The 26,648-nt window shown below is 34.2% G+C and overlaps 1 protein-coding gene across 1 annotated transcript in view; it reads right to left on the bottom strand.

Moving 5' to 3' along the window:
* MDGA2 (MAM domain containing glycosylphosphatidylinositol anchor 2) overlaps window positions 1-26,648 on the bottom strand; it is an 850,755-nt gene that overhangs the window by 187,798 nt on the left and 636,309 nt on the right. Inside the window, exon 8 of the mRNA XM_047075663.1 lies at window positions 14,106-14,399. Within this exon, the coding sequence (XP_046931619.1) occupies window positions 14,106-14,399 (294 nt within the window). The remainder of the gene's footprint in view (window positions 1-14,105; window positions 14,400-26,648) is intronic.

Consider the following 26,648-nt stretch of genomic DNA (forward strand, 5'->3'; position numbering starts at 1 on the left):
AGAAAATCCAGAATTTCTCATGTACATTTCTAGAGAAAACCAGTCTGAATCTGAAAACAGACAAGTGAAAAGTATGTTCCATCTTCAAAGAAGGAACGATATACTCCAATTAAAACTCCCTAAAAGTATGTATGTATGTGTGTATGTTTGCATGTGTATATGTATATGTGTATGTGTGTATATATGTGTGTATGTATGGGTGTATCTATGTGTGTAGGTACGTGTGTATGTGTGTATATATGTATGTGCATATTTTGTATGTGTGTATGCATGTATGTGTGCATGTGTGTATGTATGTGTATGTGTGTGCATGCATGTATGTGTGTATATACGTATGTATGTGTATATTTGTGTATAGAGAGGGAGAGAGAAGACAAAGATGGAGGGAGGTAAAGAGAGTTTCTGAAAGTAAGAACGTTCAAAAGCTGCCTCAGAAAATAATCATGCTTTCCCAAGACCTCTGAACATGCTCTGGACTGTCACATGGTTTATCAAATACTACTGTTATTATTATCCAAGGTCAAAATGGCCATTTCACGTAAAATCTTACTCAACTCCAGATAAATACTAATGTGTATGCTGAACAAATTAGGTTTTCTTACTCAAATGAGCTGACAAAATATGTTTAAACATTGGAAACAGAAATTTTTAACAGATTGCTCTGAAGAAAAAGAGACTCAGAAACTTTTTGGAAAAAGCTTCTTGCTAAAGCAAACAGGCAATCTAATTTTTAAATTAGGCATGTGAGATAAAATGGTGTTTGAGAGAAAAGTACTAATTTCCAAGCTACCATATCTTTCCATTGCTTTGTACATTTTCTTTATAGATAAGCTGCAAAGGATATCTACATAGAAACAGACATACATACACACAAAAATAAAATAATTTAAGTTGCTTTAACTTTAATAATTTAAGTTGCTTTAAAAAAGTTGCTTCTTTCTTCTAAAGAAGAAACCAGACAGTAGTATCCTTAATAAGATAGCAGATCCACAGTCTTTAAAAGTAACTGCAAAATAACACATATTTGTATGCATAATATTTGTAATAGTTTATGGATTCAGTACTGTACCTAGTGATCAGTCCTACTCTACAGTGAAGTTAATCATAAACCAAAGGAAAAGACTCAAGTAAAATTCACAAGGATGATATGTTTAATAAACTTCTGAAATTTTAATTCACAGACACTAAATTCTTGTCATTATCTATATACCAAGAATGCTTTTTCCATTACTTCAAATGTATTTTCTCTAGATGCAATAGATGTAAAGCAGATATAATTAATGTTCTACTTGTCTTCAGGTTATCTTTTTTAAATTTTTTACCCGTCTTTAACACAGAACAGACATTTTAACACTGGGAACTTCTTCCAATGAAATGTTGTCATCATGCATCTTTTTTTAAAAAAAAGTTTATGTATTTATTTTGAGAGAGACAGAGACAGCAGAAGAGAGGGAGCGGCAGAGAGAGAGAGAGGGAGATAGAGAATCCCAAGCAGGCTCTGCACTGTCAGCACAGAGCCTGATGTGGGGCTCAAACCCAGGAAGCCACGAGATCATGACCTGAGTGGAAACGCTTAACTGACTGAGCCACCCAGATGCCCCTCATCATGCATCTTTTTGATTCAAACATACAGTTTCTAGGAGATTCTTGAAATGGCTACTAAAATATGGGTTCGCTGTGATATATGCATAAATTATACATCAGACACTTACTGGCAACAATTTCAAACTTGATCATGACTTAGAGATCATCCTACTAAATTCTTCATTTGCATAAGGAAATTGGTTGTAGAGACAGAGTTAGTCACACATTAAAAACAGTTAGAATTAGGGGTGCCTGGGTGGCTCAGTTGGTAAAGCGTCTGACTTTGGCCCAGGTCATGATCTCATGGTTCATGGGTTCCAGACCCGCGCTGGGCTCTGTGCTGACAGCTCAGAGCCTCTAGACTGCTTCAGATTCTGTGTCTCCTCTCTTTCTGTTTTCTCCCACTTGCACTCTGTCTCTCTCTCAAAAATTAATAAACAATAAAAAATAATTAAAAAAATCTAGGATTAGAACCAGTGCCAGAATCGGAACCTATCCTACAATTTATAACCTGTTTCTCCCCTAGAAATGTACTCATATTCATAGTTATAGTAAAAACTGTACATGTAATGTTATATCTCCATTAACAAAACAGCAGCTGAAAAACATGACCAAAGCCAGAAGTACCTATTTCAAATAATTTATTAGTTTATGCATTTTCTGATCTAGGTCCTTTTGGAAGACACAATCATGATTCATGAAAAAAAAAGAACTTATGTTCTTATGAGAGAGAAAAAAAAGAGAGAAAAGAAGATCTATATCTACATCTATTATATATATCTCATATATATAATTTAGGAATAGAATGTTGAAATTGGTAAGTCCAGAAAAAAAAAGTGTCAATTTAGAGAATAAAAAGATTAGATACAGCTGGAGGTTTCAGAGAGAAATTTTATGCGACAAATGGCATTCAACTGTTGCTTTAAAAATGGTAAAGAGTAGGTTCAGGAGAGGTGACTTTAAGCATATTCATTAGGAAAAAAATGAAATTATAAAAAGCACCAAATTCAAAAGTGCACCGGATAATGAAATGTTCACCTTGACTGGAATATGGCATATGATCTCACAGAACGGTGGAGGATCTTGTTTGCCAAGTCTAGCAGTCTGAACTTTGAATCATGGGTAGTGAGCAGCAATACAGAATTTCTAAAGAGGGAACAACGAGCACTTGCAGCCATGCCTTTGCTATACAGAATGGCTTACCTAAGCCAAGGGAATCAGATTCCACTGGAGTTAATCCTTGGAGGAGAGGCCAAAAAAAAAAAAAAAAAAGAGGATTTAGAAAAGAATTTTCTGTTATTTGCAACCGAAAGTGTTCCTGCTCATAAAGGAATGTTCATCTGACACTGATGTTCTGAGGGGGAAAGAGAAGATCAGAGGTGGGGAAAAATAGGAATTTCTTGCAGGAGATAAAGGGCCTAGCTTTGAAAATGACAGTGGGACTGGAGAGGACTGAATAGATACTGAGAAGGTTTTGAGAACTGAGAGCTAATGATTAGGAAGTACTATCTATGTGCCAAACATTGGATAAACACTGTTCTGGCATCGTTTAATTTGGTCCTCAGAGATGACAGATATGGAGAATGAACACTGAGAGAAATTACAGTTAAAGTAGCAAAGCTGGAATTTAAACCGTATCTCAAATTTCAGAATCCAATATCCTGATTTTCAGTTGCATATTGGGAAAGAAGGAAGATAGAATGATGACTTTCATAACAGGAGCGAGATCTTTTTTTTTTAAATTTTTTTTTTTCAACGTTTATTTATTTTTGGGACAGAGAGAGACAGAGCATGAACGGGGGAGGGGCAGAGAGAGAGGGAGACACAGAATCGGAAACAGGCTCCAGGCTCTGAGCCATCAGCCCAGAGCCCGACGCGGGGCTCGAACTCACAGACCGCGAGATCGTGACCTGGCTGAAGTCGGACGCTTAACCGACTGCGCCACCCAGGCGCCCCAGAGGAGCGAGATCTTTTTAGGTGGAGCAGGGAACTCAAGAGGAGAAAAAATAATTAAGGAATCACTATAAGTTTAATTATAGTCATATTAGATTTTAGAATAAATCAGGAAACTAAGTTGAAATTCACAGAAGCTGCCTGACTGTCCCAGATACAAATGCAGGGAAGATCTGCATAGTCATAGTTTAAGTCCTTAAATTGCCAAGCAAGGGAGTGTAGAGTAAAAGAAAAATAGAAACAAAACCTGATTTGGAGAAAGGAAGAATAAACAGAAATAAAGACATAAGTGGAAAGTTAAAACAGAACTAGCACATATGGAATTATAAAAGGCAAAGAAGAAAAATGCATTAATAAGAATGTTCACTCAGTAAAGATGCAAAATGCATGAAGCTAATAACATTGAGAGAGGCAGAAGGATTGATGGCTGGATGGATGGAAGGGTAGATAGATGGGCAGACAGACATCTATCATACACATTTATATCTCTCTAAATATTTGCATACATTTGTAGCTTCAGGTTTTAAGTAATTACAGTGAAAACTTCACATACTCAGATTACTTGTGTCTTTTAACTCAGCAATAAAATATTATATTTATCATTCTATGTTGTACACAAAGCAGTTAGCTTGTGCTTAAGAACATATATCTTCAAATAGTAGAATCACTGGAAAAAATGTTGATGCTGACAGAGTGAAACTGAGAATAACTGAAGGAACATCAGATTAATTCTGCCATTTCATACAGTTCAATGCAAATAGTTAACATACTAAGAAAATATATGTCATTTTTCTTAAAGATTTTTTTAATTTCTGCTTAATTTTTAGTATTATCCAACATTGATTATTTTTTTAAAGTTAAACCCCTCTTGGGGCGCCTGGGTGGCGCAGTCGGTTAAGCGTCGACTTCAGCCAGGTCACGATCTCGCGGTCCGTGGGTTCGAGCCCTGCGTCGGGCTCTGGGCTGATGGCTCAGAGCCTGGAGCCTGTTTCCGATTCTGTGTCTCCCTCTCTCTCTGCCCCTCCCCCGTTCATGCTCTGTCTCTCTCTGTCCCAAAAATAAATAAACACTGAAAAAAAAAAAGTTAAACCCCTCTTTAATTGAAAAAAGAAAAAAACAATGCTACCCAAGCTACATAACAGTCTGAAGGAAAACATTTTATTTCATTCACTGAGAAACAATATTAAAGAACAAAATCCACACATTCACTAATTTTCCAAAAAGTATTTCACTTCTTTCTCTTTGAAAATAGTTTGGAATTAAGAAGAAAAAAGTAATTTCCACGTTTAAAATAAATCTAATATGTGTGAAATCAAGGGAGAATTTCTTTCAGTTTCACAATGCATGGTCAGCTTAAGTCTCAAAGTTTCCTTTTGAAGAATTTTTGCTTTTTTCCTACTAGAATCTTTAAGGCTTCAAGGAAATACTCATTTGCCAGAAGAAAGGAATTCATAAGAGATCAAATGATCCGATGGAACAGCATGAAATACAGCTACTCCCTCCCAAACCCAGATACAAAGCCAAAAGTCTTACAAAGAAAGAATACAGGCACAGCAGTTTACAGAAGAGGAGTCCAAAAAAAAAATAATAATAAGTGAAGTATGTTGGAAACATACTTGCTTGATATCCACAACTGTAATTATTATGATCAAACAAAGAATACTAACGCAAAAGAATTACTAAAAAAGTTTAGCATGGCAGATGAAGAGTAGATACATTTGAAGCGATGACAAAAGCCTTTTCCCTGCTGCATGAGAATCTGACCTTCTTTTAAAGTTCTGCTCTGCTGCCCTGGTAACTTGACAAGGGAAGAATGTCAACTTTGATTTTAGGTAACATTTTTGTATTAAATTGCTTCTAGATTGAGAGGAATAGAAATAGAGGAATAATAGTTAATAGGATGCCATAGCTTTGAGCTACTGGTGTAGTGACTGTAACTTCAGGGATTTTCACAGTTGTACCTATAGGTTTGGTATAAGAAACATTGGTTCCTGTGGGGCAGAAGCTTCTGCCAGAGTTCCCATCCCCAAATTATGTAGCTCTTCTCTTGTACATATGAGCCATTATATAGGTCGTGGGCCTTAACCTGGGTAAGTTTGACCATCAGGGGATATATGGCAATGTTTGAAGACATTTTTTCTTTTCTTTTCTTTTCTTTTCTTTTCTTTTCTTTTCTTTTTTTTTTTTATGTCATGACGTGAGGAGAGGCTTGCTACTGACATCTCAAGATTAGAGGCCAAGAATGCCTCTAAATTCCCTTAAATTAATAGGACAACCCCCACATAAAACAAATTATTACATTTTATGCAGAATAATTCTTTCTCTGGAGTTTGGCCTATGCATTTGGGACATCTAACAGCATTCCTGGCCGCTGAACCCTAGACGCCAGTAGCATAACTCCTCTTTCAGTCCTGACAGGCAAACGTGCTTCCAGAATTCTCAAGTGTCCCCAGGAATGGGGAGTGAGAGGGCATGCCAGCAAGCTGTGCTTCCAACCTTATACCTATAAACTGAATTTGATGCCATATGTGTCTATGGTAGTCCCATGTGTTTGGAAATAATTGCACCTAAGACCCTCCTGTAGCTTACACAGTAAAGGAGTTTACTATTAGTTTAAAAGTTATTAACAAAACAGAATATAATATAACCCAAAACAATATAATACATGCAAAGACAAAAAAATATGGGGCTGGTATTAAATATCAAACTAAGATAATCAAACAATTGATAATAAATAAAGACAAAATTACTAACAAAACATAAGCTAAAATTCTTTATGAATTCTATTTGCTTGCAGGTGGTTTAAACACTGATTAAATGTGTCTCTTCTGCTTAGAGGGATAGTATAAGTCATGCCTTTCTCTCACAACACTGGCCTATGATTTCTCACTTCCTGATTGCTTTTATGTATATGACTAACTGCTTTTTTGATATTCAATTTCTTACATTGTTACCTAACTTCTGAAATGATTATGGATTTTTTTCTTAACCACAGAGCCATGTCTTCTGCCTACTTTATATTTTCCCATACACAAAGCATTTTATTGGTGGTATATTACTTAAAATAAGTTGATAAAGTATAGGCATGTCCATGGGGTATACTATTATAAACTTCTATGTATGATTTATTTTAATGGATTAGGATTATTACATTTTTATTTTCATGGGAGAAGAACATGGTATTTAGAAGATGTCTAAATTCTATATTTGGGAAGAATACATTTATTTTTCCATGAGAGGTAAATCCCTTTTTAACTACAATGAAAAAAGTTACAAAAATTTTATAGTCACACATTTATTGATATATGAGTTTATTCACCTCTCTTAGAGAATATACTTGCATAAAATAAGGAAGGGAGGAGATGAGGAAAAGACACTGGGAAAGGAGACAGTATAAACTTTCCTCATTCAAAGCACATTTAATTTAATCACAGATCTATTTCAGGGAAAATATCTTTTCAGTATTATGGAAATGTTGTTATTTACACTTAATTTTTTTTCTGCACTACAGGGGTGGGCCTAAGTACTTAACTTGACAATATCAATAAACACAAGACTTGACTGGTTAAATTGGACTACTTTTAATCATCCTTCTAAAACTGGCTGCCCCCCCCATTCCACTTCTTTATATGGACACTGAAAACAAAACTTTTAATGTTTAAGGCTTTCTAAATATTAAACCATGCTTGTATCTACATTAAAATAGCAACAGTGAAATAAATTATGGATGTAGTTTCTTTTTTTTTTTTTTTTAAAGTTTTTTTTTCAACATTTATTTATTTTTGGGACAGAGAGAGACAGAGCATGAACGGGGGAGGGGCAGAGAGAGAGGGAGACACAGAATCGGAAACAGGCTCCAGGCTCTGAGCCATCAGCCCAGAGCCCGACGCGGGGCTCGAACTCACGGACCGCGAGATCGTGACCTGGCTGAAGTCGGACGCTTAACCGACTGCGCCACCCAGGCGCCCCAAAGGATATAGTTTCTTTACATGATCTTTATTCTGAATAAACCTATCCTCTTTCCAGATAATCTGTACTTGACTGTTCAATAAAGACATCACATCTGTATTCTACATTGAGAAGCTCTTTAGAAAGAGAGTTTTAGGGCCCCTGGGTGGCTCAGTCAGTTGGGCATCCTACTTCAGCTCAGGTCATGATCTCATGGCTTATGGGTTTGAGCCCCACGTCAGGCTCTCTGCTCTCAGCACAGAGCCTGCTTCATATCCTCTGTCACCCTTTCTCTGCTGCTCCCCTGCTTGTGCTCTCTCTCTCTCTCTCTTTCAAAAAAAAAAAACATTAAAAAATATTTAAAAAAGAGAGAGATTTTCTGTTTTCTCTGATAACTCCCTTAGATGGTTATCTACCATGCTATCCTCTCTGGAAGAGGGAGAAAACAGGGAGCAAAGAGATTGATTACCTGGGAGGGCAGGAGCAGTTCAGCTCAAGTAAATTCATCCTAAATACTTTCTGCAGAATAACATATCCACTTGGGAAGTTCAATTTTCAAATGTTCAGTAGTAATACAAAAATAAAATGTTTAAACATATCTGTTTTCAAGGCAGCTCCATTATAATTCCTCATTAAATCCACTGGGAAATGAGGTAAGATATATTTATATGACATATTGACTTGAAGTAGAAATTTGAGAGTTTTATTTTATACAGTTTAAATTGTACACCAACTTATAAGAATATTGCTTCTTCTTTCCAAAGAGAAGATCTTAACTATCTGGGGGACAAGAAAGGTAGGATCAGAGAAAATAGCATAAATATTGTTTTTATAATATTAACATTACCTTAGGGTTCAGTTGATTAATGTTTATAATAACTGCTGCAAACAACAACATAGCCATTTAATTCAAATAAAAGAACTCTGTATAATAAATGCTAAATTCTATGCAATAATTATTAAACATAAAATATGAAAAATGAATGCTTAAAATATTATAGTTAGTAAACTTAAAAGCTTTCCCCAACCTACATTCTAGTGGGTTAATGAAGTTAATAATGAAGTTAATAATTTCTTACCAGGCAGACTTTTAAAAAGTGATGAACTTTTCCTAAGTATTGAGACTCTAGAAATGGGTCACAATCAGTACCCTTCTCCAGTACCAAGAGGCTTTCTAAAGGGAGGGGATTTAGCCAGGACTTGAATAATGAAAAGCAGTTGACAAATTGGTAGAAACAGGAGAAGGGAGTAAAGGAGCCTAGCTAATGAGTCAACACCAAATAATCTTGTCTAGAAGGTTGAGAAGGGATAGACTGAATTAATATGGAAAATAGGAAAAGCATCTGGGTAAGTAGGCTACTGAGCTGGAAGCCCTTTTATTGTTCTGCTAATAAGTTAAAATTCTTGTCCATTTAATTATAAATTCCTTTGGATAGCTTTAACATCTTCCTGTGTGAAGAAGGCAAATTGCTTGCATCCTCTTTAATCAATAGTTACTTTGTCTCTTGTATTCACTTTATTTTAATCTCTAGTCCCACTATCATTTTCAGGGCAATTTTGCTGTTTAAAAAAATCCAAAAAGTAGTTCTATTCATGCAATAGTAATTCTATACATCTCAACATTACACAAAATTACTCAATAACTTGTCTTAACAATAGTGAGCATTACATTCTAATCTGTATTTAAGTTTCTTTTCCTGTATAAGTTCCATGATCTTCTTGTAGGGACCAAGGGTAGGCCACCCCAAGATGGGCCACTTTGGCAGGAAGATTATTTTGAGTTAAAAAGCAATCTAGGCCCAGCAGATTCAGGAAAACCTCTTTACCTCCTCCCCTCAACTGCCTACAAAGAATTTAGAAAGAGAACCTGTTCCAGAAAGAGAGCTATCACCATAGATAATTACATTATGCTATAAACTAGGGTATGATAGACTGGGAGGAACCTAGCAAGGCCTGTTTGATCAAAATCTTCTGTGTCCCACTGTTTCCCAATAACGCAACAAATATTTGCTTACCAAACATTTACTCTTTTTCATTTTCCTGTGAATTGCATTCTTTCCCTTTGAAGTCCCAGACTACTACCTGCCTCCTCCTTCATTCCAAATGATAAGGGACCTCACTTTGCCAGACTGTCTTTGGAATTTCCAAGTCTGAGTAGATTCCCTGTATATGAAATTAAATTTGATTTTCTCCTATTTGTATGGTAGGTGCAACAAATGTGCATATATATAATGAAGCTTTGATAATAAAAGTAACATTCAATGCAGTATATATCTTCTCCAACTGATTTTCAAGAAAATTGTATTTCAAAATATACTCACTTAACTGAAAGATATTACCAGTGCTCTGAGATGAAACCATTTAAAGGATAGCTTTTATTAAAATAAAATGTTACAGTTTATGAAATTAAATTCAGAGTACATAATGTTGTAAGTATACTTATATAATACATATATAAGAAAAACAACAATTTCCTTTAGGGGGACAATAGGCATATCTTAGTTCCTTCTTTCAAATATATATTTGAATTTATTCATCCAATGGGACTTTTATTTAATCAGGATTCAAACAATCACTACTCTAATGGGTCAATTAAATCATTTATTTTTTATCATTTTATTACTATAACTTTGTTAGGAAATTGTTCTAGTTTTGTTCAATAAGCTCTATACACACTATGATTTTTAAATGATATGGATCAGTTAACACATATAACTCTTTTCAAAGATTCTATTGTAGGAGAATAAATCGGTTTCAAATAAAAATGAGCTGGAAATTTAACAAAAGAATTATACAGTTCCAAATACCCGGAGATGAAATTAAGTAATGGCTAAAAATTTGAAGATTATTAAAACTTCATATTGCACTTTGTAGTTTCACCTAGCAAATTTTTAAAAGTTTAGATTAACTTTAAATCATTATTTTTCAAACTTTTATAATTAATTGCAGCTACTTATTCTGGCCCATATCATTTGTGATAATTGGCAAATGTAAAAGTTAAAAATATTATGATAAAATAGTTTTGTTTGTTTGTTTTCCAGGATCAAGCAGTGTACACAAGAATTTAGTAATTTAACTATTTCATTTTGGTGATATAGCTTCTCGTAACAGGCTATAGAATGGTATAAAATACCTTGAGGCTTCTGTCACTTGTTAAATCGTTCTTTAAGAGTATGCAAATTAATTGAGATAGCAAATAATTCAAAAGGTTTTAATAAGATGATTGCTTCATAATTTTAATTCAACATTAGCTAAAATTAAATCTCATTTGGCAATTTAGAACATTAAACCCACAAAGTAGTCCATTATCTATATAATATGGAAATATATATACTATTTATATTTAGGCACGTACAATCTCAACAATTACTTCTGTGCTCCTTTAGTCCTTTTGACTGTTGACTGTTTAATTGGACACAGTAAAAGTAAACAAGGGGAAAAAATGTGCCTTAGAGATACTAGATTTTTGTTGGTTTCCTATTTACTATGACGATCTCTTTTTCATTCTTTTACACTTCAGACATAAAATTATATATAAATGTGTATATTATGTGTGCATGTGTGTGAAAAACAGATTTGCCCCAGAAATTTCCAATGTAATAAATATTCTAAGAAAAGAAATCATAAACTAAAGTGTAGAGTTCAAGTCCTGAAAGAGGTGTTTTATTAGTGTTAGAATAATTTGGCATCTTCTTCATATACTTGAACACTTTCAGGTCTCAAACTCTATGCAACAAGTTCTCAGATACTCCTGAAACCTAAATAATAAAAACCAGTCATGTAGGAAGCAAGGAGTATGAGCTTTATATATATATATACATATATATATATATATATACACACACATATATATATACATATATATATACACACACACACTATGCAATATTATATATATATGCAATTCATATATATGCAATATATATTTATATATACACACATATGTATACACATATATATAATTCCTTTTGGTACCATAACTTACATTTACCACACAGATTTAATGAATAGCTATAGTGCAAAATATATTATGCTGAGAATATACAACATATATAAAGCAATGCTTGTTCGCTTCAGTGATATAACTAATTACTAAAGATAATATAAACATATGCACATATATATATGTATAAGTGTGTGCACACGTATATGAAATAACTTAGTATTTTATATTCACATGGATATTTCCTACATGTAGCATGACTGCAAGTTTAGCACAAATGCTATATTATTTTCATGACTTTAAGAAACCACTATAAAAGCTGGAATGTTTATCATTTAAAAAATACCAGAATTCTTGCATCATTAGTTTTGCAGGAATAAGTCTTAGGTAGGCATGCAAGTTGGACTTGCTAGCAGGTATTATGTGCCTGGAATATCAACATTTGATTCACTCAGGAATAATCTGGAGTTGTTACCAGTTACTTGTACTTGGCAAATGCTCAGACACAGAATTAGATTCTTCACAAGAAGAGGGAATACATGAAAAGGAGCTTCTTGAAAGACATGATGGCATCCTCACCTGGAACTGGCAAGACTTCCCCAGTAGGCCAGGGAAGCTTGCCTCCGAGAGGAAGTGCTCTTAGATGCTATCCCCTGCTCTGGGAAGTCACCTTGGGATGTAGATCTTTTTGTTTACATTAAATGAACTAGACTCCGCCTATGTCTATCTGTGTCTTTTAGTCAATTACATCCTTTGGCACTAGAGAGAACCGTGCCAGTATTTATTTTCATTCACTATTACAAGATTGAATTTTTAAACCTTGTGCTGAACTTAATGTTTCCTATGGGACTTTTTAAGAAGCAAAGAAAAAAAAAAGCTCGCCAATAGAATTCTGAAGGTTAGTATATTCTATGGAGATTGGAGATCCTGGTTCTTAAAACTTTATTTCAAAATTCCTTATAATCAGTGGGTTCTATGGCTTTTATTTGTATCACAGATTCCCCAGAGAGGTGTGAGCAGCATGACACTAGTTTCCCTGAAACTAGCCTTTACGAACACAGGCTTTGTGCCTAACTCTAGAGGAAGCACAGAATTCTGGGATTACCAACAAAATGAAGTATTCCAAACTGCAGTTTCCTCTATGGTCACTTGAAAGTATCTTTTTTTTTTTCCTCTTTTTTTTTATTCTTTTCTCTTTTTCTTTCTGGAACCTATTTTCACATGAACCTCCTACCCATGAGCTTGTCATGAGTACAAAGACCAGTAAGGAAAAAGCAATACTAAACTGTTGAATAGAACTTGCTATCTAAATGCTTTATTATTGGGGAAAAAAAAACCCAGACAAAGTAATAATCAACTGGAAATCAGCCAAGGTATTTGACTAAATATTTTATCCTATGCAAATATCAGTTTGCATATTTATAGGGCAAACAGCACACTAGAGTCTGAGTTTCTACAGAATGGAGAGAGGGAATCGGTAAACAGCACCCAGAACCTTGTTCCTCCCAACCTCACTCACACACCTCAGACATAAATGAACTTTTTTATTAGTCCCAAACATAACCTTTCCATATCTCAACTATTCTTTCAAGTTTAAAGTCAGTTAATCCAATTTGCTGACATCCTTAAATCTAATATAAAAAGAGACATTTTTGGACTAAATTCTGTTTTCCATTTTCTGAGTTACAGAACCATAGAAAGAAAACAACATCATTTCTTATTGAAGTGTGTACTTTCATCTAATTCATTCATATTCTTAAAGACTTTGCCAACATGTATTTAACAAAATACACATCAATTAAAATTTACAGCAGCGTTACCAGAGTTTGAAAAGATTGTATTTAGTTTGCTTCTTCTCTTTTGGCCCTATCTGTACCACCTGCCATCCAATTTACCAGGGCATCCTCTAATATCCCAACATCAGGACATCATTAAATTTTTTCTTACCTTTATGAATTTAGTTACTTTCAATATTAAAAGCAAATTCAAAGCACACAATGTCTCCAGTTTTTTTGTTAGAAGTGTAACAGTGATTTCAATAAAAATAGTTAAAAATCTATTATATTTAACTCTCACAGTGAAACAATTATCTGTTACCAAAATCAAGCAAAAATTCAGTACCTAATATGTGAATTATCTCAATATGACTAGAAAATTGTGTAATCTACTCTTACAGCTTCATATATGCAAACATAGCAGTTTAATGATGAGGTTTCCACAATTTAAGCAGAGGGGTGCACTGGAGTAGGTGGATAATTTGGGCAAAGGGCAAGCAATAGCCTGAAGTAGAAACAAGAATTGTGAAGACAAGAGTATTGTAATCTGAATTAGCAATTACTTGCAGTCTCCACTCTGCTTCATTGCACATAGCCAGTTTTTCACCATTAGATTTGTTGATGCTTTGGCATTAACCAACCACATAATACCATCATAATCAAAACACACACACACACACACACACACACACACACACACACACCACACTGATACTGTTCTATTACTTCTAACTCAAGCAATAAGCAGATTTAAGGGAAAACTATAATTTAAATCGGGTAGTGACAATATAGAAATACTTTATCCTAATCCAAAACCAAAATTCACCTCATTTTACTAGCTGAATCATCATATCCTTTCTTTCCTTTCGTCCCCAGTAGAAACAGACAAAAACATTACTTACATTGCACGATGAGCTGCACCAAGGCTTCTCTTGGTTTCACGTTAAATCCATTGTACTGGCTGGTCTGACACCTGTACATTCCTGACATTTCTCTAGATACATTCACAATCCTCAGTGTTCCATCATAACTCTCCATTTGCATTGACCCATCAGGCATTGCAACTTCTTTATCCGCTCTAGACCAGAGGATGATGGGTTTAGGTTTTCCAGTTACTTGACACTGCAGTTCTATTGTGTCCCCTTCTCTGGTGACCAGAGGTGATTTTTCCTGTGGAACAGTCAGATTGGGTGGAACTTGAAATGGGAAAAAGAAAATTTTTCAAGGTTAGTATAAACTGGTAAAGCATATCCAAACACAGAAAATCATAAGGAAACAATTTCTGCTGGTTGAAGAAGTGTGACAATTCAGATGACAAAAATAATAGAGACCTTGGGAGTAAGTGGCACATACTCTCACTTAAAAGAATTCTGAATTGTTTTCCTATGACTCTCACAGATGAGGTATTTAAACAACATTAGCCAAATAAATAAAGCATTAAATTGGAGCATGAACGGTCAACATAAGAACAATCTACTCAATGACTTGTCATGATCAGTCATTAGCTGGGTTTTTAACATCTGCATTTCATAGAAGAGTGATCCTGCTTGCTGAGGGTAGGATCCAGCTTTTCAGTCTTGTTTCCTATGTTGTTATCTCTTACCCAAAGATGCTCTAAGAAAGGGATAAGAGACATTTTCGACTTAGCAGGCACAGTAAACGCAAGTAATAGGAAAAGGAAAACAAAGAACCTCTGATAGAAAATCAGAAGTTTTGACTCTGGTGTACAAAATGTTGCCAAATTGCTAACATTTAGGGTTTGTTTTCTCCCTGATGGAAATGGAATGCAACAACAGACTTAGAATGCCACACTCTGACAATCCACTATATTCTTCTCTTTTGGACTTTTAATATTTTTAACATTTTAATTTCACATAATTTCCTTTTAAGACATTTTGAGATAACTATAAGTAGTTTGTCACAATTTGCCCCTATTTCTGTGGAATTAATTTTAAGTGAATTTTCGAGAACATATTTCAACAAGAAAATAATTGTAATTTTTTCAACTAAAGCTAATTTTTTAGTTTACTGAAGATATTTATGAGACATTCATTTTACGTGAAATTTACTGTGCTGGAATATGTTTATGTTAGGGTTTAGTGAAAAGTATGAACCAGTAAGAGGCAAATACTTTGCAGTGTGTTGTTTTAGAAACATTACCTATTCCTCTGAAGACTTTTATTTCTTATACAAACATATATGAAATCCATTGTATTTGGGCAATTAAAATGTCTATCAAAAAACAAAGGCTAACTTGGAATGCCAGAATAAGAATAACCAGAAATATAGGAATAATTCTACCCTTCTGGGAAACATCATATGCTTCCTTTAGAGGTATCACTGCATGTATGGATAAAAAGGCAAAGATTTTATTCTTCCTTTCGGCATTACTGTGTTCCAGTGCCCGAGAACAAAAACAAACATAGTTTTTAAATTATTTTTCAACTTAACGTTGAACTGTTATAGCTCTTGTTACACATAGAGGAAAATAAATTTGAGTCCAAAGTGATAGGGAAGTTAATTATCTTGCTATTTAAGTATCTTCAGGTTTTTTTCCTTTCATTTAATTCCTTCATTTGCTTCTTATTTTTAAAAAAGTTACTTAAATAATGCATACATCTTAGAAATTAGAAAAAATATGAAATATTAACCACCACTTCCTTGCATTTAATTTTTTTTTAATTTTATTTTTATTTTTTTAAATTTATATCCAAATTTATTAGTATATAGTGCAACAATGATTTCAGGAGTAGATTCCTTAGTGCCCCTTACTCATTTAGCCCATCCCCCCTCCCACAACCCCTCCCGTAACCCTCAGTTTGTTCTCCATATTTATGAGGCTGTTCTGTTTTGTCTCCCTCACTGTTTTTATATTATTTTTGTGTCCCTTCCCTTATGTTCATCTGTTTTGTCTCTTAAAGGACTCATATGAATTAATGGATGAATGGATAAAGAAGATGGAGTATTACTCAGCAATCAAAAAGAATGAAATCTTGCCATTTGCAACTATGTGGACGGAACTAGAGGGTATTATGCTAAGTGAAATTAGTCAGCCAGAGAAAGACAAAAATCATATGACTTCATTAACCACCACTTTCTTGAAGCAGATATATACATTCTAGAATTTGGCAATAAAATATATTTTTAAATGGCTACATTTTTAAAACTTACATGATCAATTATTTGATTAACTTCTGTAAATATTAAAAAATTAAATTACTTAGTTAAATAATTAGTTTTTTTTAATTTTTTTTAACATTTATTCATTTTTGAGAGACAGAGACAGAGCATAAGTGGGGAAGGGGCAGAGAGAGAGGGAGACACAGAATCCAAAGCAGGCTCCAGGCTCCGAGCTATCAGCACAGACCCTGACAGGGGGCTCGAACTCACGAACTGCGAGATCATGACCTGAGCCGGAGTCAGACGCTCAACCGACTGAGCCACCCAGGCGCCCCAATAATTTGTTCTTTTTGAAATGAACCACAAGGGAATGATGCAATTCTAAGCGGCATCTTATAAAAGGATCAGGAAGATGTAATATTTATTCACCCTCCATGAGAAAGCATACGGAATAACAGCAACAATATCTGCACTTAACATTAATTGTGCTCCTACTATGTGCCAGGCATAATTAGAGGTTTGGCATTTTACTTCCTGGATAATCCTAAGGATTAAATATTTAATATTAAAATTTAACAAATGAGAACATTGAGAATAAGAGAGGAAAAACACTTTGATTTGATCAAAATTCAAATTGAGGCTAATTTAGAGCAGTTGGCCAATGTTGAGCCTCCAGTAAACTATGGTGTCTGGAATGAATAACTTGAGCTAACACTGGACCCCACTCCTCCTGCTCATGGCCTCTGTGCTCCTAGGGACAAAATGGACCAATTTTCCCTGCCCATCTCTTGGTCACTGTCTCAGGGACAACAAAAAGAGCAAAGGTAGAATTTAAAATGGTAAATTACACACCCTTTGCAAATGACCTTATCTATCTTATATCTTACAGATCTATAGTTATCTTCAAAATCTCTGTCTATATTGGAATACTTCATATGTATAAGTCAAAACTGCTTATAAAATATAGCTATCCAAACATATCTCCAAATTCTGATAAATCTACATGAAATAAAACAAAATAAATTATAAATTAAAAGATTATTCAATGGAGTATTAGTTTTTGAAATATTCCTCCCATCTCTTCCAAAAATAAGTCACATGACCTTGGCCAACCTTAATCACTCTGAGTATTAATTTCTTCATTTTTGAAAATAAGAATTTGTACTTTATAAGCTCCAAGGTTATTAATGTTATGACCCTAAAAACAAATAGTAAAACGTTAAGGAAAGAAGTGGTGCTAAATGAAAGTGTATTTCCTGAATTAGTAAGAAGAATATTCAGAGACCTTATTACATTAGGCCATTCTAATACAAAATACATAATGGACTAGCTATATAACTTTTTGTTGTTGTTTATCATGCTACACAGTTCAAAAACTCCCTTTATAAATTTATGTTATTTAGTTAGGTAAACTTTCCTCCCTACAAAATCAAAATTACATAAATGTAAGACTCAATTTTAATCTAGATGACTTAAAAATAGATTTTTAAAATAAATTAGCCCAATTTTTGCTAAACAGCAACACTCAACTAAAATATTGTTTCCATCTCTTCCATGAGGCTTTTAAATCTTGAAATCAGAGTGAATCTTTCTTTGCAACTTTCTTGGCCAGGAAGACCTTACAACTTCCCACAGTTTTCATAGGCTTGTCTTCTCTCTCCACATTAAATTTTCCATTCTTTAGAATTCTTCAGTCAACTCTCTTATTATTACTATAAATTTTCTTGTTACGAGATCTCATTTTTTCTCATGAATTTCTCTCTTTTATATGTTGATAACACAAATTCTAACTTTATCCCAAGGCTCTTTCAGTCTATGATTATAACCTACTTCTATATCCCCAAAGTCTTTCAAATCCCCAAACCAAAGCACTGTTTATTTCTTGACTTAGTTGGTAGTTATCAACACACCTCATCTGCTAACTGAAAGCTACAGAATTTTGTTTCACCATTTCCTCTTGCTCACCACTTCTAATCAGCTGCGTTGTTTCCTCTATCAAAAATGTCTCTCATATCTGCCTATTTCTTTTCCTGGCTAGAGGCAGACTTCTCAGTAGAATTCATCATTTTCTCTTCTTGTGACACTACAATAAGTGGTCTCTGTCACCAGTCTAATTCTTCCAGGCTTCCTACTACCCTGCTATAAGCTTTATCATTTTAAATACAATTTTGTTCATGTCACTATGAAAACTACAGTACTCATTGAGAGTGCTCATAATACTGTTTTAATTTTTTAAAAAAAGATTGAAAACAGCCTGACGGATCCATTAAATAAATGGTGGTACAGTCACATTATAAAATATGATGCAGCCTTTTAGATGATGATGTAATACACCTACATTTATTGATAAAGATGCTGAGATTGCTAAGAAAAAACATTCTAGTGAATAGTATGAATAGCTGTTATCACTATGATTGAGTAAAAGATGTTACTGAGCACTATAAACAGTAGTATCAAAATTTTATATCAAAAAGACATATGCTGGCGAATGTTAGCAAGGAGCTTCTTGAAAGGAAGAAAATATACCTTTATATTGTTAGTATCCAGCACTCTATTTCACACATAGTAAGAACTCAGTAAAACATGTTAGACTGAATGTACAAATTAAGAAAGGGAGGCAATTTTGCACTGATTTAGAGGAGAATAGGAGGCTTATACAGGAAAAATCTAGAGGAAAAGAAAATCCAGGAGGAACTATACCAAAACACTAATAGTGGTTCCCTCTGAGTGTGGGATTATTGATGAATTTTACTTTCTTTGTATATTTCCCTTCATCTTTCATTCTTCTACAATATGGACAATGCATATTAGTACATCATAGGTTCCAAGAAGCTCAGAGAAATCTAAAATGTTAATGCAACCAATTTTCCAAAGCTCATTTGATAAAAACTCCATTTTTTAATAACACAAATGTATCACCTGGACATAGCATTCTGTTCAACACAGTCTGAGAAATGCTTACTCCTTTAACACTCATTCTCTTGCAGTTTCACTGACTGGTGAACTTCAGTGCCCTTGAACAAGCACTTCTTTTCTATGTTCAGCATGTCTGGCCCTTGCTGAATTCTAGCAGCTCCTGCTTGCCTCATGTGTTGAGATTCAGTTCAAATATTATCATTTTTGTGATAACTGCCTACCACTAAGGCTGGGTTGATTGCTCACTCTTCCTGAACACATATTACACTGTATATTTGTTTGACCTGTACTTGTGGCTTTGCCTTACATTTTCTCCCACTTCTATGCCCCTGAACAGACAAGCTCCTCAAAGACAGAGTATCTTACTCTATCTCTAAAGTGCCCTGCTTTCCTGCTTGGCAGAGACCAGGAAGTCATGACATTGAAGAAGGAAGGGAGGGAGAGAGGGCAAAAAGGGTAAAAGATAAGAAGATAAAAGGCTATGAGTATAATAGAAATAAACATAATAGAGACAAATCATGAATATTATAAAAGTGATAAATCATGAAATGTAGTATTGCTTCTATAATTAGTAGCCCATACAAGTAGCAGAATCTTCTGCAAAATATATTGTTAGCATGGATTTCAGATGCGGTATATCTTGAGAAGTGTGTGGGTGTGTGAGAAAGTTGAGAGTCAAAAAAAGGACCCACCAGTTTATCTTTTCTTTCACCTTTCATTTAAAAATTCAAATAGATAAGCTGTAAATTAAAACAAAACAAAATGAAACAAAACAAATACAACAGAAAGAGCTAGCTTGAGGACATGCCATTTAATTATGTCATGATGTTTTTTCCATCCTTTTGCTAATCAACTGAATTATTTTTTCTTGAAACATCGTCTCCAGTGAAAGCATCAAACTAAGTAGAAAAAATGGAAATGTCTGCCCCTCTGAGATCCACATTTATCCATAATGTACTCAGTAGAAAAAAATTTCCTCCTGGTAAAAACACAAAGGTACCTTCTATGACATATAGGTTATACATGCCCCTATTTTGATTTGTGCTATCTGAAATGCTACTGTGGAAGATGCTATAATCAGAGAAACTTGAAAAGCATGATATGACACCAAAGTTTCTCATTCTAAACAATAAATATGTGAGAAGTAATTCAAACTGGTTTTCTGTCAACATTTCCATAGTATCACAGACCGTGAAATAAAACAAATTTCGAAAATTCAAATGATTTTATTTCTTCAGTAGGAAGGAAGCTGACGAAATTTAATCTTTAGTCATTACTCAGAAAATGGCCTATTTTCTCACTCACAAGAATGCAGGGGAAGGTCAGTTCATCTGAACTGTATGAGAAAATATCATGTGATCTGAAACAAAGACATCAGAATATGCTAATTACAGACAATGGTTTAAAACACATAACTATTTATAGTGTGTTTTAATAAGAGATATTAAAAGAAAATATATATTTCTTTTAACATAAAAACCATAATAAACTAAGTAGTAAGTAGAGTTTTCTCCAGAAGGACAACCAGACTCCCATTTTTCAAGAATCCTAAAATAGGTATGTCATTATTTAATTATACTTGAATTTTAGGGAGAAATCGTTTATAACACCTATGTATGTTTTAAAGTAATATGTATAATCTGTATTTGAAACATTAAAAAAAAATCAGAGGGGTGCCTGGGTGGCTCGGTCGGTTAAGCGTCTGACTTTGGCTCAGGTCATGATCTCACAGTCCGTGAGTTTGAGCCCCGCGTCAGGCTCTGTGCTGACAGCTCAGAGCCTGGAGCCTGTTTCCGATTCTGTGTCTCCCTCTCTCTCTGCCCCTCCCCTGTTCATGCTCTGTCTCTCTCTGTCTCAAAAATAAATAAACGTTAAAAAAAAAAATTAAAAAAAAAAATCAGAAAAATGTGTGTTTATAAAAGTGACCCCTAGAGGTCACACTTCAGGAATTCTCAAGTTGACTGGATGTATATAAAGGAATATAAGAAAGACTCAAGTAAATACTGAATTTGTAGATATAACTAATTCAAATGAATCAACTCTGTTTTGTTTGTTAGTTTGTTGTTTTTGTTTTGGTAACCTTCAAAAACAACATGTGAATTTTAAAAATTTACTATAAACTGGATGTGAGTTTCATTCTTGGTGATCTACTGATTGAGACGCCAAGGTTTGTAACATCCTTATTTCAGACCACATAATTTTAAAGTAAAGATATTCTATCACACTTCAGTGCTTTCTCAGCGTCCACATCAGCAGTCCTCAATCTCATTTTTGCTAACATATTACAGATTAGCTTTATAAGTATGAGACGGGCACATAGATATATTCAAAATGTGAAGTTATGAGAAATCACAAAATAATTGTACATGGACATACAGAACTAAATAGCTTGCAATTGCAACACTTACTGACGGCACATCAGTAATGACTTCTCACAATGGACTAAGGAAAAGCAAGATAAACTATTAGTTAAGTGAAATTGTCAGCATGCCTCATTTCTCTTCCACTCAAAAAAGTATACCCAATATAAGTGAGAATAATATAATTATTGTAATCTATATTTTAAAACTTCCATACCCTAATATTGGAAATTTTCTAATCTAATGTAATCTAAACCTCACAGCTGATATGAACACACAACTGAAAGTAGGAGTAACTGCTTTAATACATAAAACATATAAGAAAGTGAGGTCTATGGCCATTGGGGAATATTCATATGACTATATAAGGGAATTTCGAGAATTTTCTTCATTTAAAACTAATTCCAATCCAAGCCACCAAAATATTTTTAAACTAATAAGCTTAATTAATATGTGTCAATTACTAAATATTTAGTAAGATGTGCTTAAAAGATTTTCAAGGTGATAAAGAAATCCAGCATTCTAAAGACTTCTCACTTATGAATGAACCTGCTGATACTGGCCTCCTTTAAGAGACCATGACCGGGAACATAATGTTTGATGAAAGACAGCAACATTCTATAGTTCATTTCCCATGAAAGGAATAGAAATCACCAATGGATACTTATTGGAAACAATTCCTATTTTGTAAAATCACAGAGATAGACAATATGTGAATTATAGGATATGTAGCACATAGAATGTTTTTGTAGTTTGTTTTAAAATATGCAGAACTTCTCTGAGCAACATTTTAATATAATTTAATGCAATGTCATATAATACAAATATATTGAATGCTGCACTTCCTTCTGGATTTTCTTCCCCCTTACAAATGAATTACTAAAATCTCATTGATTAATGTTTCCCCTCCTTAAAAGTTCTTACCATTTCTGAATAGTCTTTAGTAAAATGTGTCATTCCACCATTCAAATATCTTCAGTAGTTACTTGTTTTCTAGGATAGAGGTCTAAATCCCATTGCTTGTTTTGCCCCTTACCTGCCAAACTTTATTAAGCTGCAATTTTTCTGTGAAAAGTCCTCTATTCAATTTAGCCAGGTCTTTGGGTTCTTGTAATATACTTGGCTCATTCTCTTCCTTCCTTCTCTCCAGAAATGATGTTACCCTCATAATACCCATCCAATCATCCCCCATTGTATTAAGGCCCAATTTAAGTTTCTTGTTCCCTTAAGTCTTTTTGAATTCTGTGTCTTTTATTCATTCTCCATGTCTCCGAATTACAGCATATCCAATTCATTCTACATATGCCAGAACAAAATGCCTCTCTCCCTTACAAAGTAGCTCAGATGTCCTGGGGTCAGCACCAGGTTTTATCTACTTCCTCAGGAGCTCCCACACCATGTTACATTTTAAAGTATTTCAGAGGAAAAAAAATAAGTATTTCAGAGGTGCTTGATAAATTCTTAAGTGATTCATAGAGCACCAATGACAGTTACTAAGTAACCAAAGTAAGAAAACTATTGATGAATAATCACCTCTTGATGATCCAAGGCTTAATTATAAAGTGTATGAATTTCAAGATCATTTTTCACACATGAACTAACACTTTCAATTTTTAATTAAAAAAACACAACAATCCAATTGGTTTCTATAAAGTTAGCAATTCTACTAGATTTTAATTTGGTCACAGTAATGATATGGGGAGGTAAAATATCAGAAGCATTCGATAGTATTGAGTAATTTGTCCATGTTATGGCTTTCTTCTATTAGCAGTAAAGACGAGGCTATTTGGCTCTACAATAGAATGTCCATGGGGACCCATATTCTAAGACTTGTATTACTTATAGCCTCGTGGGTAAATCATATATGAAACACGCACTTATTTTTAAACGTTTCCTTACGCCAGATGGTAAGCCTACTGTTTTTGTCCATGATATGAATACACATAAATACTTCTCTTATCACACTCTGTAAATAAAAAATTGCCTTTTTAAAAAATTTTGCACTGACACACATTTTTTTTTTTTACTGACTCACCTACAATAAGTTATGAGATGCAAACAAAACAGAATTGACAAGATTTTCCAAGTCTAGCAATAAAACCAGAAGAAAGAACGTGTTTAAAACAAACATGAGGTTGCAGTACCCCGGCATTTGCATTTGGAAATTCTAAGGGGAAATGTACCTGCAAGCACACATACATATACATTGCTTACTTCTGAAAGACTTTTAGAAAATCTTATTACAATGGTATTGTTAGTTATTGGAATATATGGGGAGAGGCAGGATCTTGGAGGGTAGCAACTCTGGAGGGTTTAGTATTGGAAGATGGAGGACATGCCGTGCCATTCAATCAGGAAAACAACTTTGGCAGGCAACAGTGTGGCTGTTCCAACTTCACTCTCCCAGCAGGTGTTGCTATGGCACAAGAATAGTCTCTGAGGGATTCAATAGAACACAAAGTGTAAGATGAAAGAATAAAATAGAAAATCATTCTCTAAGTGGCATTCATATTTTCCCTGCTACACAAGCTACAAGTTCAGTTGCAAAGAAACATGGGTTCCGTTCTTGCTGCCTCATAAATACATAAGTGAATAGGAACTTAACCTAAGGTTGCTCATGTAGCATTTGGTTAAATGTAGTTTTCGAGTATCTTGCATTGTTCTGATCTTCATGTAATTTGGTTTTCTAACCTGATTCTAACCTGATTCTAATCTTCTAAGAATCATTAAGATAAATGTGTATCAAAAAGAGAATTTTCGGGGGCGCCTGGGTGGCGCAGTCGGTTAAGCGTCCGACTTCAGCCAGGTCACGATCTCGCGGTCCGTGAGTTCGAGCCCCGCGTCAGGCTCTGGGCTGATGGCTCAGAGCCTGGAGCCTGTTTCCGATTCTGTGTCTCCCTCTCTCTCTGCCCCTCCCCCGTTCATGCTCTGTCTCTCTCTGTCCCAAAAATAAATAAACGTTGAAAAAAAAAAAAAGAGAATTTTCTACTCACCTCTTTGGAAAAAGATATGAAAGTTTCCCTTGTTTCTGTGTTTAACTTCCCTTCCCCTGACTTACTGTATGTGTTACTCAAGCAGTGAAATATAGAAATAGCTGATGGTCACTGATTAAGTATGTAAAGTCTCACATGTAAAAAACTTAAAAAAAAAACTAAAAAAACTAGGAGCAAGATAGTTCTGCTTCCTAGTGACTCAAATTATGATAAAATTTCAACAAGGTAGGAATCTGGGCTAGATTTGAGAATGTTGGAAGAAACAAGGACTGCAAAAGAAGCACTTTCTTTTTTGCTGTAATAAGAAAGAATTACAAGAGTCAAACCATCAAATAAAGTACTAAGATCTTCACTAAAATATGACTAGGTTATTTGATAAAAAATAATAATCTATAACATCATTTCTGGGAAACGGGATCAATTCTTTAACTTAACTCTATGTTATTATGTAAATTCCATTTCATTTTTGTATGTCTTTTTAAAAATAATGTAGAGTAAAACTGGAAAACGGTTATTTGGGCATAAGAAATCAATTTAGATTTTTACCTTTAAAAGTTGAACATTGCACTCTAAACATTTGTTACAGAAACTAAAAATAACAAGGAGGAGAGAGAGAGTGTTATAGTTTAAAGTTAACTCAGATATTCCCAAATTCCTGAAATTCTTCTGTTCTGTAACATATTTGTGTCCTTGCCTACTCGCTCTTAAAACAGTTTATCCAAATACATTTATATGTGTGCATAAATGCACTATCCCTTAAATCAGTAGCAAAACATCCTGGGAATAACAAAAGCAGAACAGCATGTATGAAAACTTATGTGTTATTTTAGACCTAACACCAATTCATTTTAACACACATTTTAGAGCTCCTTCAAAAGATAAATATGCTTAAAACTGAGGGCAAGAGAGATAAATTAGGCCATTCCCTACCTTCAAAAATGCACTATGCATTACAGAAAATGATAAATAGAGAGGATTCTTTGTAACTGGTAATTGCTCATAATTATTTTTAAATCTGATGGCTTTTTTTAGTAGATGTGGAGAGTTTGGGAGAGATTTAAGGTACAAAATTAGAAATGTGACTTGGGCTTAACCCAGCCCACTTTCCAGCTGTCCAATTTTAGGTCATTTTGAGAATTTAATGATAATTTAAAGATACAATGGCACAATGCACACTGGAGTATCCCTGAACTGTGAAGTACTTTGAGTTGTACACTTGTGAAGAGCAAGGCTCAGGGCTGGCAGCCTAATTTCAGATCCTTACTCTACCACCTACTAGGTGCGTGACCTTGGGAAAGTCGTCCAACCACTGTCTCGTTTACTCTAAATAAAGTAGCATAATAGTACCAACTACATTTTTTTAGGACTAAACAGTATAATACATACAAAATCTTGAGCACAACGTCCAGCATATAGTAAACACTCCATATATGTTTATATGTTATTATGTTTTCTTATCAGTGCCTTTTACTGGTGTGGTATCAAGGACTGTATTTTATTGTTATACATATATTTCTATATTGAGGGCAAAGATCTTGCTTTATTCATACCCATGATGTCTCAAGTATTGAACATGGGTACACACAGAATCAAAGAAATATTTTTAAAACCATATATATATATATATATATATATATATATATATATATATATATCACATTGCCATTGTCGGTTCTATTGGAGATACATATGCATTTCAGATGAAAACACTGTTTGAAGAAGATAACATTTTGGAAATGGACAGCAATAAACTTTTTAAAAATCCGAACAGAGGCATCCCCCACTGCCAACCAAGGAAAGAAGGTTGCAGATTTCTTTCATTAGACACAATAATTTGATCAGTGTGTTTGGATATTATCCTAAAATGGCACATAATACAGATATCCCAGCTCTCATTCTGTTTCTATGAAATAAAGGGGCTTGGACATTCCTAATACATCTGTTCCTCCCTTATGAGGATGACAAAATGTCAGTGCTGTCCATTTTCACAAAGGTCAGGGTGTTGCCATGAAAACCAGGGACCAGTAAGTAAAAAGGAGCTGTCTGATCATGTTAA

Source organism: Lynx rufus, unplaced genomic scaffold, assembly GCF_022079265.1.
Source record: "Lynx rufus isolate CCGP_SWC_20201006 ecotype Redwood Valley unplaced genomic scaffold, mLynRuf1.p SCAF_13, whole genome shotgun sequence".
NCBI lineage: Eukaryota > Metazoa > Chordata > Mammalia > Carnivora > Felidae > Lynx > Lynx rufus.